Source organism: Salvia miltiorrhiza, chromosome 1, assembly GCF_028751815.1.
Source record: "Salvia miltiorrhiza cultivar Shanhuang (shh) chromosome 1, IMPLAD_Smil_shh, whole genome shotgun sequence".
Taxonomy (NCBI): domain Eukaryota; kingdom Viridiplantae; phylum Streptophyta; class Magnoliopsida; order Lamiales; family Lamiaceae; genus Salvia; species Salvia miltiorrhiza.
In genome coordinates, this window is record NC_080387.1 from 52,713,600 (window position 1) to 52,727,578 (window position 13,979).

General features: G+C 37.5%; 4 protein-coding genes across 5 annotated transcripts; 3 read left to right on the plus strand and 1 right to left on the minus strand.

The window, feature by feature from the left end:
- Positions 1-22: 22 nt before the first annotated feature.
- On the plus strand, positions 23-3,800 carry LOC130992963 (electron transfer flavoprotein subunit alpha, mitochondrial). The gene is made up of 8 exons (XM_057917682.1): positions 23-275; positions 703-885; positions 1,795-2,006; positions 2,322-2,482; positions 2,649-2,810; positions 3,036-3,088; positions 3,207-3,347; positions 3,587-3,800. Exons 1-8 carry the CDS (start codon positions 201-203, stop codon positions 3,662-3,664), a joined length of 1,065 nt encoding a protein of 354 aa, XP_057773665.1. The 5' UTR covers positions 23-200; the 3' UTR covers positions 3,665-3,800.
- Positions 3,801-3,944: 144 nt separating this feature from the next.
- LOC130992974 (transcription factor VIP1-like) lies at positions 3,945-7,702 on the plus strand. 2 transcript variants are annotated; one of them, XM_057917695.1, is made up of 4 exons: positions 3,945-5,365; positions 6,260-6,392; positions 7,112-7,196; positions 7,317-7,702. In XM_057917695.1, exons 1-4 carry the CDS (start codon positions 4,890-4,892, stop codon positions 7,493-7,495), a joined length of 873 nt encoding a protein of 290 aa, XP_057773678.1. In that variant the 5' UTR covers positions 3,945-4,889; the 3' UTR covers positions 7,496-7,702. The 2 variants fall into 2 exon arrangements, with proteins under 2 accessions (XP_057773678.1, XP_057773670.1); XM_057917687.1 differs by having other exon boundaries at positions 7,112-7,702.
- A 364-nt stretch (positions 7,703-8,066) lies between these two features.
- Positions 8,067-11,000, minus strand: LOC131009885 (receptor-like protein EIX1). The gene has a single exon (XM_057937291.1). It carries the CDS (start codon positions 10,998-11,000, stop codon positions 8,067-8,069), a length of 2,934 nt encoding a protein of 977 aa, XP_057793274.1.
- A 1,381-nt stretch (positions 11,001-12,381) lies between these two features.
- LOC130993295 (uncharacterized) lies at positions 12,382-13,979 on the plus strand. The gene is made up of 2 exons (XM_057918132.1): positions 12,382-13,059; positions 13,360-13,979. The coding sequence occupies exons 1-2, from the start codon at positions 12,900-12,902 to the stop codon at positions 13,632-13,634; spliced, it is 435 nt and encodes a 144-aa protein (XP_057774115.1). The 5' UTR covers positions 12,382-12,899; the 3' UTR covers positions 13,635-13,979.

Sequence of the window (13,979 nt, forward strand, 5' to 3'; positions counted from 1 at the left end):
CATCCATTTTATCAATCATGTAAAATAAACTATTTCTAAAAATTTATTTGTAAAGACCGAATTACCCTCGGGCAGTGTTCTCCTTGGCCTCCGTCTCTGGCTATTCATCTTGTCCAAGCTACTTGCTGCTGTAGCATTAGCATCACCACCTAAAACAACATTACAAAGAAATATAAATAAGATAAAACAATCGGAAAAAAATGACAATTCGAGTTCTGCTCGGAGCGGTTTCGAAGCGCTCGTTTGCTACTCGCGTGCCCCCTCGTTCGCGATTTGTAAGCTCTTTTCTTCCAAGTTCTTTATCACAAGCCTTTTCACACCGCAAATGAAACACGAATTTACTCCCTTTCTTTTTGTCACGATTGTAATTTAATTTATCTTTAATCGTCGATGAGTAATAATTGTACTGTTTTTTGGTTCTCTTAGTTGTTAACGGATTGTTTGGGGCCAGGATTTATGCAGAATTCTTATGCAATTAGCTTAGTGTTTGCTGTAGCTTGATTTGCTTCTTTAATCATGACAGCAAAAATCAGTTGGTTTGTGCTCGGATTGTACTGTTTTTATGTGCTTTTAGCTGTGACAGATGCCAATCCAATATTTATGCAAAAATTTCAAAATGATTTGATAAATTGGAGAGTTAATGCTATTTTTGTGATTTTCCATGGATCTTATGGATTAGTTTTTCTCCAATTCTTCACATAGCATAGCACTCTGGTTGTGGCGGAACACGAAGGGGGATCCATTAAGGCGTCATCGCTGAGTGCAGTGGAGGCTGCTAAGCATTTGGGCGAGGAAAATTCTGTATCTTTGCTGCTTGCTGGTTCAGGTCCTTCCTTACAGGAGGCTGCTGCTCATGCCGCTTCGTTTCATCCTTCCATTTCTAAGGTATTCCCAACTTTGGAATTTTGATCTTCTCTACATTTTCTATGAATAGTCCAAGTGATGTATGATGATCAATTGCATTTATAATGAGGAATGATTGGGACGTGTATGTGTTGCATAGTTTTCATGGTTCTCTCATGTTCTTAAGCTCGACTCGATCTGAGTCGTATTGGCTCAAGCTTGACTCATTTATCGAGTCGAGCTTTATTTTCAAGTTAATTAGATATAATTCAAGAATAAAAGAATAAGTTATCCTAAGTTAATAAATATATATTTTTGAGTTAGTTCAGTTAATGAGCTTGCTCACAAGCTAATGAGCTGAGTAGTATCGAGCTCCAACTCGACTCATTTAGTTAAAGCTTCACTGGATGAGCTCGAACGAGCTTTTACTGAGCTATGAGTAGCTTGACTCATATGGCCCTACTTATGATACGACATGTTTCGTGAGGAATGTTTGTGAAGCATATTGCTTAGATGTTTGTGGTTGTGTGAAGTTTTCAAAAATAGTGTAATGGATGATGATCTCTTCTGCTAAGGATTATAGGAAAAAAGGATAGTGTTCAAGAACATGAAGAAAAAAGAAAAAATGGCTATTTCATTTGCAAAGTCATTAGAGAAGACAGATTTATATTCTTCTTATATCTTCTATAAAATGAGAGTTTTAGATGCATAAATAAGGGGAATCAACCTACTTTTGTTGGAAAAGAGGTGGCAGGTTTATCATTTGGAGATATTAGTACTTTCACATTTTGAAAATCGGTTCTTACGTGGTATGGAATGGAAGCCAATCATGGTAGACTTTGACAAATTATTATTAGCAGAAATGTTTTTGCAATATGCAGCAATGCAGTTTCACGAGGAAGTTGTTCTAGTCTCTCGAATATTAAATGTTCGTACCTATTTGTTGCGCAGGTCCTTCTTGCTGATTCAGAGAAGTTCACATATGCTCTAGCAGAACCATGGGCTAAACTGGTGTATCTCATGCAGCAGAAAGGTAGCTACTCGCACATAATTGCTGGATCAGGTTCTTTCGGAAAGAATGTTCTCCCTCGTGCAGCGGCACTTCTAGACGTTTCACCTATCACCGACGTAACTGAGATTAGCGGGTCCAATCTTTTTGTTAGGTAATCCATTGTTGTCTGGCAGATACTCCCTCTGTCCACAATACCATTGCCACTTTTGCCATTTTGGTTCGTCCACAATATCCTTGCCACTTCCATTTATAGTAGTAGGGTCCACAAACTCCACTCACAACAATAGTGAGACCCAAACTCCACTCACAAGTCACAACAATACCCACTACTATCCACCACTTTCTTAAAACCGTGCCGTCCACAAAGTGACAATGATATTGTGGATGAAGGGAGTATGAGTTAATGCTAGTCGCATGTTAACAAATTATTAATTGCATTTTTCTTGCGTATTCTTTCACAGAGCAGGCCGATATATGCTGGCAATGCTCTTAGTACTGTTCGCTACACTGGTTCAAACCCTTGCATGCTGACTATTAGGGCTACTTCATTTCCTACCGGAATGGTGTCAGCTTCAGTTTCAAATGATAAATGCATTGAGAAGGTTGATCTTTCAGCCTTTGACGAAGGTATGCCACATATATATATTTGATGCAAAAATGTATTATTGGTTTTCCTGGTTTTGCTTGTTTACATAGAAGAGATTGAGTGACTGCATAAATTTCTTACCCATTGTATCATGTTTGATTTTCCTTTGAGGAACTATAATGTAGAAATGTCTCATTGTTGTTTCAGATGATGCAGTTGGAAAATCGAGGTACGTAAGCATTTCCTCTCAAGATACAGAACGCCCAGATTTGGGAAACGCACACATTGTTGTCACTGGAGGGAGAGGTCTAAAAAGTGCTGAGAATTTCAAAATGATCGAGAAGCTTGCGGAGAAACTTGGTGCTGCAGGTCATTCTTAATGAGCTTAGACTCATAAGTCCTGACATTCTGTCTGGTCTATAAATCTTTCTTTGAGAAATTTTCAGTTGTTTTCTATATAGAATTTTAGTATGATATTGTTATTTTTATTATTATTTTCAATATTTTTTCCTTAGTATGTCTGTATTCTGTTTGATACTACTCTCTTTACTTAACATTAATTCTTATTGAAGTCTAGTGTCCAATTTCTTGCAGTTGGAGCCACTCGTGCTGCTGTTGATGCAGGATTCGTTCCAAATGAACTTCAGGTAAAACGAGGAGTATTTCTGCATTGTAATCTGTCCATGGTTCCAAAATGACACATATCACATATGTGGATTGTTGTGGAGTTCTCGTTTTGGTGATCTATCTATCAATGTATTGTAGGTTGGTCAGACTGGGAAAATTGTTGCTCCGAAACTATACATGGCTTTCGGTGTTTCTGGAGCTATTCAACACTTAGCTGGCATTAGAGATTCTAAGGTCATTGTTGCTGTAAATAAAGATGCTGATGCTCCGATTTTTCAGGTTATGATCAAACTCTCTCTCTCTCTCTCATCATATCGTTATAGTTTCCATGTTCCAAAACTACATAAGAATGAGCTCTTAAGAACTGTATGCTTCATGAATCATACTGTTTTTAATTTTGCGATCACATATGTCTGATTGCTCGAAGCTTCGAGCCTTAATAACTGTCGAACTGAGGTGCTCCTTGCACTTAAAAGCTTGGTTCGTGTTCATGATCTTGACATATGCTGGAATTGCAGGTTGCTGATTATGGACTTGTGGGTGACCTTTTTGAGATCATACCAGAATTGTTAGAGAAACTTCCTGAGAAAAAATAGACAGGTTTGATAATGTTTTGAAATGATCCGTTTTTTTTTTTTGACAAATGGAATGGAATGATCCGTTCTTGAAACATTGGAACTGTCGATTTAAATAAAATATGGTGTATTTGGTTCCTCTTCTTTGAGGACATCATTATCATGTCCTAAAAGACATCACTTCAGCAATCAATTACGTTGATTGATGGTGATGCTTCATATGCCATCTAATCTAATTGGTAGGATGAGAATCACGTTTTTCTCCCTTACCTAACACTATAGACTATAGTTAGAATAGTTTAAATTCCGAACTTAATAAATAATCCTTTCATTCCATTATTAGTGACACATTATTTTTTGACACAAGAATTAAAAATAAGTTGTAAATTGGTTATAGGTAATAAGATCCATATTTCTTTAACGATAAATTTAAAATGGAAAGTGAACTATTAATAATAGGAAGAGCCAATGAGGCTTAGCTCAAGTGGCAAAGCTGATGCGCCAAAAAACTCTCTTTTATGAGAGGTTTTGGATTCGATCTCACCTGCGTACGGGTCGTTTTTCCACTATTGTGCGGGTAATGGTCTCGCTTGGGTGCAAATAATGTGAGTATAAATGAGAAATATAATGCGACTCTATATCCTATAAAATATTCAAATAAAATTTGAATCTATATTTATGAATTATTATTGCACATTAGGATTATTAAACTTCTAGTTCTTTCTTAACGTTTCATTATTTAATTGATAACATGCTTCCTTCTAAGTTATGAGTGCGAGGGAGTATAAATGTAAATCTCAAAATTAATTGATTAAGCTATGACATTCTATGTTGCCTATACACTCTTGTAATTTAATCAGAGAAAAATCAGAAAAACATAAGTGGAGTGTATTATGTTGGTATGCCCAAAAAGTTTGGATCAGCTTCAGCCCGACCCAAGCCAATAAAATGGTAGTTCGACAGACCCGACCCGAAATGACGGTGTGATGACGGTGTATCATGTATGTCGACAGTGGGTAGCGTAAGAAAGAAGAAAGATAGGAAAATAAGAGAGTAAAACAACAGAAGTGCTGGAAGCACCCAACTTCCACATGCCTTTTTGCGTAAACATGGCGTCGCGGGCCCCACTCTCCCTTCTCCCGTTTTCGTCAACACCTCAATCCAATTTTTCCACTTCGCAAAAAATCTCCCCCAAATAAATTCACCTCTTCTCGCGGCGCAGTTAAACACGAATCAAAAAAAGAAAATGATGGACCTAAAATTCGCCGGAAAGCCCGCGGCCCCATACTTCCCGGGCCGGGCCGACCTGGACCAGATGCCCGATACCCCGACCCGCCGCGCCCAGCACCGCCGGGCCCAGTCGGAGACCCACTTTCGGTTCCCCGAGCTCGACGATTTCCTCCTCGACGACGTCATGGTGGAGCTCAATCTCGAACTGCCCCCGACGCCGCCGTCGCTCCTCCCGGCGGCGTCTGACGGCGCGAGGCCCGGGGCACATTTGAGGAGTTTGTCGATGGATGCCGACTTTTTCGACGGGCTCAATTTGGACGGTCAAACGGCGGCGGTGGGGACGGCGCCGCCGCGGCCAAAGCATCGGCATAGCAACTCCATGGATGGGTATTCGAGCGCGACGTCGTCGGAGATGGAGTCGAGCGTGAAGAAGGCTATGGCTGCTGATAGGCTCTCCGAGCTCGCCTTGCTTGACCCCAAGAGAGCTAAAAGGTACTCTTCTTTATTAAATCCTAATTGAAAATTTATAAATTTTTATTGGGGATTGATGAATCGTAATTAAATTTAGGAGTAATTACGTATAAATACACAATTTTTCAGTCAATTTTAGTTTTGCACGTGAACAAAAAATTATGCCCTCGGATACTCCAACTTTCAATTATTAAAATTTTTGATACAATTGTCACTTGTCCGGTTGTCCCCCAAATTAATGCCGTGGTTTACGTCTGAAATTTCTATAGAGCTTAATGGCCGATATAGTATACGTGTGGAATGTCTATACGACTTAATGGTAGATGTTAGTAAACAACGAAGTTGTATGTCTATGCCACTCCAATTGCCTTAGTGACATTAGTTTGTTACTTTAGCTTGTCTGGATCACATTAATTTGTCGGAAATTAATAATTGTGTCAAAAGATAGAAGAATTGAAAATCTGTGTATTTGTAGGCAGAATTTTTAGTTCACATGTAAAATCAAAATTGGATGAAAGTTCGTGTATTCAAGCGCAATTACCCCTTGAATTTAATTAGGATATGTATACAAGTTTTTTACTGAAATGGTTTTATATGGTATGGATATGGCCCAAGTGAGATTGAAATTTGTGAGTTGTGTGTGAGAGAAATTATACATGGTGTTTCTTGACTTTTTATGTTTTATGTAGAATTAGGATTGCATATTTTAACATAACAACCTCACACATGGTATGAACCACTATGAAGTAAATTCATGATTTTCTTACCAAAAAAAAGAACACTGGCAGAAAACTAAGGAATCCAGCTGTGTTGTTCTTGCTCTTTTTGATACAATACAATCAAGTTGAAACTTTGACGACTTAAAGAAATTCGACGAGATTGCAAGTTGCATGATGGAGTTGCTTGTTATTGCAGGATTCTTGCAAATAGACAATCTGCTGCACGATCAAAAGAGCGTAAAACCCGTTACACGAGTGAGCTCGAGAGGAAGGTGCAGACTCTACAAACTGAAGCAACCACACTATCAGCTCAGATCACAGTGTTGCAGGTTTTATATTAATACTTCAACTCAAAAAAATTAAAGAATTATTCGTAATATATATGCACTTCATGATAGGCTGGGATTCCTTCTTGAATTGCTCATGGAAATAAATTCCTATGGAAAACTGCAGAGGAAAATATGAGTAGTTGATTGACTTTCTTGAATCATGCTTTTATGTATATCGCTTGTAGGCCTAATTGTGGTTCTTGTGGGTACTATATTTTTCGTTAGAACGTGAGAACACTTCACTGAACCCATGAAATCACTGCATTTGCCTTGAAATTAACTGCACTAAGAAAAAAAATGGAATTTTTGTCTCTCATGTGATTCGAACCTAGTTGATGCATTCACCATACATCTTCGCAATCTAAGGGCTGAAATTGGTTATCACGTTCTCATTTTAAATAAGAGTTCCCATTTGAGTCTGCTTCTATATTATACTCCCTCCGTCCACGAAAGAACTTCCTAGGAGGGAGTGGCACGACTTTTAAGAAAAAGGTTGTTGAGTGTATTGGGAGTGGTGAAAAGGTGTTAATATTGAGACTTGTGAAAAAGTGAAAAGTAAGTAATTATAAGTGGTGGGGTATCGTCTAAAAATAGGTAGAAAGTTTTTTTGTGGACATCCCAAAAAGAAAAGATAGGAAATTCTTTCGTGCACGGATGGAGTATATTTAGATATAATGTGAAAGCAAGTTATGACTTATGGTATGATATATACAATGCAGAGAGATGCTAGTGGATTGACAGCTGAAAACAAGGAACTCAAGCTAAAGCTGCAGGCTTTGCAGCAGCAAGCAGAGTTGAGAGAAGGTAAATTCTATTCTATGCAAGTCTTATGTTTTGATGCTATTATGTTGCAGCAAATGATTTTTTCCATGTCCTTGTATGTAATGACGAGGTTTTTTCATGTTGTGTGGTGCATTGGTTCAGCTCTTAATGAGGCACTGAGGAATGAGCTGCAGCATCTCAAGATTGCAGCCGGGCAAGCTTCGTCTCCACCGCCATCTCTTCACTACTTTGCTAACCACCAATCGCAGCAGCAGCGGCTTAGCAGCAGCCCCAACGATCCTCGACTGAACGGGTTTCAAGATTTCAATAGGAGGGGATGAGTTAAGTGTGTTGTTGTGTGTAGATATGTATTGACTAAAGGTTTGTGGAATGTGGATAAGGTTGCTCTGGGTTTCTAGAGCCATAGACGCAGCATACATTGTAATTTGTAGTACTGATGAATCCAATAGGTGAATATGTCTTTAATTGCACCGTAACATCTGTATTGTATAGAAACACAGTTTCAATTCACAAATCCAATTTTGCAATTGACTTTGTGGGTAATTGTGACACTTTATATTAAAACTGTCGTAGGCTTTTATTTTTTTGGTTTTTTGAGGTCTTCAGACCTTTAATTAATTCTTTGTTTTTCATTTATTTTTTAGAAGGAAGGAGGCTCGCCAACCTTGTTTGTTCACATGGGAAAATGTGAAAAAAAACGACTCGCATGGAATTGATTAGAGTTAAAATGGTTGAGAAACAGAGATAGAATTGGAGAGTCCAAACATAAGTGCAAAGTGCAAACACACTCCATGTTTTCATTAGATAATCCCATAACGCTTTTCTTTTCAAAGCGCATTATTCAAACACTTAAAACACACAAAAATACAAAATACATAAATGGTGACGCAATCAGGAGGTAGGAGCTGGTGCTGTTGTGAGTCTTCTCCATTTGACAATGGCACACACACACAGCTCATCCCACACCCTTTCTACAAACCTAAAATAGGCATATCTCCACCTCTTCTTCAACACTAATGCACTGCAAACCAATGATAATCCCACTGCATAACCCAATGATACCAACACATAAATCCACTCTATCTCTCCACCTTTCTTCTCATTCTTCTTCTGTCTATCAAGTTGATCACCATCATTGCTGCAATTTCTTGTTAATGGTGGGCCGCAAAGATTGTTTCCAATATAGCTGGAAGCGTTGAAGCTCTGAAGTTGAGTGCCTTGTGGAATTCTTCCTGTTAATTTGTTGTAAGACAAGTCTAGATAACTCAAACCAGATATCAGTGCTAGGCTGTTTGGAATTCGACCCCATAGAGAGTTTCTGGATAAATCAAGAGATTCCATTTGCTTCATTTCTCCAATGCTGTCGGGGATCAAACCTGTCAACTGATTTCTTGACAAATTAAGTGATCCCAATTCCACCAAACTGATCAACTCATTTGGGATATCTCCGGACAGATTATTCTTTGAGAGGTCAATACTAGTAACCAAAGAAAGAATAGTGTCATACTCCATTTCACTTCCCTTTTTTACTATTGTTGCACTCTCTATGGCAAATCCCAAGTTATATATGCCCAATTTTAAATTGTATTCATACATACTATCCAAACTTCTCTTTGCAGCCATTGCAGTGAAATTGTAAAGACACCTTGGTATTATGCCTGATATTTTGTTGTTGGAGAGATCCAATATTTGAAGTGATCTTAACCGGCAAATCTCTGAAGTTACTTCACCACTAAAACTGTTTGAGCGCAATATGAGAATCCTCAGCTCGACTAGGCTTGTTCCTATCCACGTTGGTAGGTTTCCTCCAAGATTGTTATCTGCAAGGTCTATCTTCACCAACTGCGTGCACTTATGCATCGAAACAGGTATTTGGCCAGAAAAATTGTTGTTATAAAGATTCAAAAATTGCAGATTAGCAAGAAGGCCCATAGAAGTTGGGAGGCTTCCAAACATTTGATTGTTTCCTATTGTCAAATGTGTCAAAGAAGGCCATTTCATCCAACAATCTGACAATTTCCCACTTAATAAATTACCTCCCAAATGAAGGACCTCTAATGAATAGGTTTGATAAGTCTCATCACAAAGAAAGTGAGCTATGCCTCCAGAGAGTGAGTTATTGGACAGATCCAGCTCTCTCAAAGTGTCTCCAATTCGAGGCAACGAACCATAGAATTGGTTACAACTCAAGTATAGCCGTTGACCAATATTAGAGCCTCGGATATCTGGAATCTTGCCATGGAGATGGTTATGAGAGAGATTCAAATGTTGAATCTTCCAAAACCAACTAGGAACACTACCTGAGATTCCAGTACTAGATATATCAAGGAATGTAAGATTCTTCTGCGTCTCAAGCCATGAAGGAAAATGGGAACCTGTCGCTAAGTTCCATGATCCTAGTACAAGTCTCTCAAGTTGGAAGGGAGGAATCCAATTTCGATCAACTTTCATTGTCAACTGATTTCCAAAAGCATATAGAGACTTTAGTTTTGTGAGATTTCCAAAGTGTTTTTCAGTGACAATCCCTTCCAGCTTGTTATAATTAATGTCAAGTTTTTCAAGGTTATAGAGTTGACCCAAACTATCAGGAAGATTTCCTTTTAAATTGTTATCAACCAAATACAAAATTTTCAAAGATGACAACTTTCCCAAATTAATTGGAATTGTACCAGATAACGAATTCGAACCAAAAGAAAGAAATCGAAGATTCTTAAATCCTCCTAAATGATGTGTTAAATGACCAGAAAGTTTATTTACTCCCAAATCTAGGAATTCCAAACTTTTCAAGAAACATTCTGACATATTTCCAAAAGCATCTGACATTTTTCCTTGAAACTTATTGAAACTTAAGTTGAGTTTTCGTATTTTGCACATGTTAGTAAACTCTGTTGGTATTGTACCATGTAGATAGTTGAACTCCAAAAACACAGACTCCAAATCTATACAAAAAAACAACCAACCGGGAATTGTGGAGTTTAAAGAATTACTAGACAGATCAATATGGCGTAGCTTGGTGGTATTGCTAATAGTTGGAATCGGCCCTATGAAAGAGTTGCCACTTAGATGAAGATGATGAAGATTGTTGAGTAGGAAAATCCAAGTTGGGATGGGCATGGAGTCAAAGTTGTTGAAAGAGAGATCGAGCAGAGTGAGGGAAGTAATATTGAGATAATGAAGATGAGGAGATATGTAATCAAGACTACAACCTCTAAAATGAAGCTGTAGCAAAGAAGGGAGAGTATTGATCACCTGCAACCACTTCTTTGCTCTGCTGAGGTCTGCAAAACTCATGCTCAGATACTCCAATTCAGAAAGCCCCCACAACCATTCAAGACTATCAACGTATAGCACGTTTGAATAGCCACCCAAATCTAGAGTGTATAGATATGAAAGATTTCCAATATTGTGGGGAATCTTTCCATGAAATCCAGCAAAAGATAGATTCAAATACTCAATGTTTGTGAGTGATCCAAAGAATAAAGGGATTGCTTGGTCAAAGTTGTTGAGGCTCAAGTCGAGATGAGTGAGATGTTTGAGATTGAGCAAAGATGGATTGATTTGGCCACTCAAACTCAAACCATGTAAATCGAGTTGATGAACATGGCCAGTCAAACTGTTGCAAATGACACCATTCCATTTGCAACAATTGACATCATCTTGCCATGAAGAGAGTTGATGGTAAGGATCTTGCAGAGAATCCTTGAAGCTTAGGAGTGACTGTTTTTCGATTAGTGGGCAGAAAATGGCGTGGCTTAAATTGAAACGAATCATATTCATGAGCAACAAAACAAGAAGGGAAAACAGAGTTGGATTAGAGGCAGTCATTTTGGAAAATATGTTGGAAGATATATTTTATAAGTGTTATGGCAAGGATATATATAAATGGTATAGTTGGTGTGCTTTTTCAAGATGAGTGAATTACACGTACTGTTAAGTAAATTATTGAATTGAGAAATTGAAAAGAAGAAATATGTATGAATTCTAAGAGAATGAAGAATTTATTTCTAGAGAGATAAGTCAAGTTGACTTAAAAGAGTCACGGCAAGAGCGATGAAGAATTTCATAGTGGTGGTTTAATTTTTCCACAACAGGAAACATTGAGACTACCATTGCCTCATACCGTAACAATGGGTTTATACTTGACAATGCTAGTAAACAATATCCCACAAATAATCAATCCAATCCAATCCTTCCTTCAGCAAGATTGCCAGAAGCGCCTGTTCAGCTCGATCCTTCAGCTAAAACTAATGCTTTGTAATAACAATTGAATAAGAGCAAGCTTTGTTCTACTTAAGCATTTTCTCAAACACTTGATCTGCCAAGAGTTATCAATCCTCACAATCTCAAATCACTGAGTTCTGAAAGCATGCAACCAATTCAACAGCCCATATAGAGGAAAAACAACAACAAATTCATTATCAATAACGATTTCACATACACACATTAATTTCACAGACCAGTCACCAACCGGGCAATACGGTGAGGGACGTTGAGGCGGAGGCCGGAGGTTGGCCGCGACGCTTCGTCGGTCCGGCGGACTCGGAGGCGCCGCCGGTGGGCCCAAAAATTCTATTTCTCTAATAATCTCCCAATTTTTATTTTATTAGACTATTTGATTATTGGGTTAATTGCTTGTAAATACATAAACCATACTCAGATTTTGGTTTAACCAACACTTCTTTTTTGGCCAATTAATACATAATCTTTGGTTTTTTTGGAATTTAGCCCGAAAAATATTTCCGGTCAAATTTAATCCGACGTGGACGTCGGAATTTTCCTACGTGGACTTTTTTTGATACAACTTCTATGACATGGAAATTTTAATTTAAATTGTATTATTTTAAAGCACCTTTCTCTCCTTTTTTAATTCTTCTTTTTTTCTTTTCTTCTCATTTTCTTCTTTTTTAAGGACCGTAGCCTACTTTTCTTATTCTTTTTTCTTTCCTTTTCTTCTCTAAAAACGTATCTTCTTTTTTCTTATCTTTTCTAAAAGCATTTTTTCTTGTTCTCTTTGAAAGGAACTACTATTTAACCGTGGCGATTCTTGTTCTTTTCTTTTAGGAGAGAGTAATCTATCATTTTAACTGCAAACTTTTTTTTTTCTTTTCTTGCTCAAAAGAATATACCGCGAGTGTTCTTATTCTATCAGTATTTGGATGGTTTTGGTTAGAGTATGGCCGACAGGTAGGTCCTCTTTGTTTTTCCTAATGCAAAATTTTGTCTCTTTTGTGTGTTTTTTTACCTTTTCTCACGATTTAAGGGGTATATCACAGCGCAGTAAAGGGTTTACTTAGGATTGTCGCCTTTTTATGCTTAATTAGTGTTTATAGTAACTCCTAATTTAATTAGGGTTCATGGTTTATACAAATTAAACTGTGGAGATTGCTGGCCTAAAGTAGAGTAACTCTTCGCCTATTGGTGGCTTATTTATTAAATTGTTGATTGTGGTTAAGTTATTTAACTAATTGCAACTCGCTTAATTTATTTTGCAGTGAAACATTTTCCTTATATATACACCATGGGGGATGCATTTCTAGGATGGAATAACATATAATTTATTTGGGAGGAAGTTTAGTAGAAAGACATGGTTTTGAATAAGATAGATTTGGGTATCTTGACCTTGAAAATGAAGTACAAAAGTTGGGCTATGTGTATTGGGATAATTTATTCTTTAAACTCCCATGATTTGATGTTTATCATAGCTTAAAAGATGACAATGATGTAATGCAGATGCTTACACATTTAAGTCTTAAGTGTAGGATTCTATCTATATACGTGGATTGTGGTGTGAATGTTGGAGATGCTAAATCTATAGACAAATCCATCAATCCTATACATGGTTGTCCAGACTTGAGCTATTTGACAACATTGAACTTTGAAAAAGGTAAGCTGGATGTGGAAACTAGGGTTACAAGAGAGGATTTAGATGAAAACTCAGAAGACGACATAGATTATATGCCATCTGAATGTGAAACAGATGACTCTTTAAGTGATAATGACTTGTAACTTGAAGATGATGAATATGTAGATGCTAGGAAGAATTTGAAAAACAATAGTGTTCCAAGAGATGTGTTTGATATATTTGTTGGCGTCTCTTTTGAGAATATTAATGTTGATGTAATTGTGGATGAGTTCCATAGAGATGGCGATGGGGTTATATCTGATTATAATGAATTTGATGCAGAAGTTTATTCATCTTCAACTGAAGATGAATATGCTAATGTAAAACCAAGGAGAAAGAGGGTAGTTTATGATAAAAAATGTGACCACAAGAGGTTACACATCACACTTGGTATGAGATTTGAGGATGGCTATCAGGCTAAAGAGGCATTGACTACAGTTGCAATAGAGAATGGATGGCCTCTTCATTTTAGTAGGGTATGTAAAACTCGAATGGAAGCTAACTGCACTCCTCCTTGTAAGTGGAGATGCTATGGTAGTGCTGTGAAAAGGGTCTGATGTATTTATGATTAGGACTCTTACGGGAGAACATGTGTGTCCTAGATCAATGAACAATAAACTAGCTACATCAAAGTGGATAGCAAAGCAGTATCTCATAGACTGCATTTTGTGATCATATTTTCTTGTGTTTAGAAAGTCAAATTTAAGTGGATGTAGTTCATTTTGATGTAAAGCAAACAATGGCTCTAATTTGTGCAGATTAAAGACTGCATTCTTTTGTGATCATATTTTCTTGTGTTTAGAAGGTTGTGCAGATTATAGACTGCATTTTGATGTGAAGCAAACAATGGCTCTGTGTTGTGCATATTAAAGACTGCATTCTTTTGGCAGTAATTGTGTTTA

Bases quoted from the DNA above. Each gene is read 5' to 3' on its own strand.
- LOC130992963 (XM_057917682.1), top strand. From the start codon at position 201: ATGACAATTCGAGTTCTGCTCGGAGCGGTTTCGAAGCGCTCGTTTGCT. The intron at 3,089-3,206 runs GTAAAACGAGGA...AATGTATTGTAG, and splicing joins TCGTTCCAAATGAACTTCAG to GTTGGTCAGACTGGGAAAAT. The intron at 3,348-3,586 runs GTTATGATCAAA...CTGGAATTGCAG, and splicing joins CTGATGCTCCGATTTTTCAG to GTTGCTGATTATGGACTTGT.
- LOC130992974 (XM_057917687.1), top strand. From the start codon at position 4,890: ATGATGGACCTAAAATTCGCCGGAAAGCCCGCGGCCCCATACTTCCCG. The intron at 5,366-6,259 runs GTACTCTTCTTT...TTGTTATTGCAG, and splicing joins GACCCCAAGAGAGCTAAAAG to GATTCTTGCAAATAGACAAT. The intron at 6,393-7,111 runs GTTTTATATTAA...TATACAATGCAG, and splicing joins CTCAGATCACAGTGTTGCAG to AGAGATGCTAGTGGATTGAC.
- LOC131009885 (XM_057937291.1), bottom strand. From the start codon at position 11,000: ATGACTGCCTCTAATCCAACTCTGTTTTCCCTTCTTGTTTTGTTGCTC.
- LOC130993295 (XM_057918132.1), top strand. From the start codon at position 12,900: ATGCAGATGCTTACACATTTAAGTCTTAAGTGTAGGATTCTATCTATA. The intron at 13,060-13,359 runs GTAAGCTGGATG...AATTTGATGCAG, and splicing joins AACATTGAACTTTGAAAAAG to AAGTTTATTCATCTTCAACT.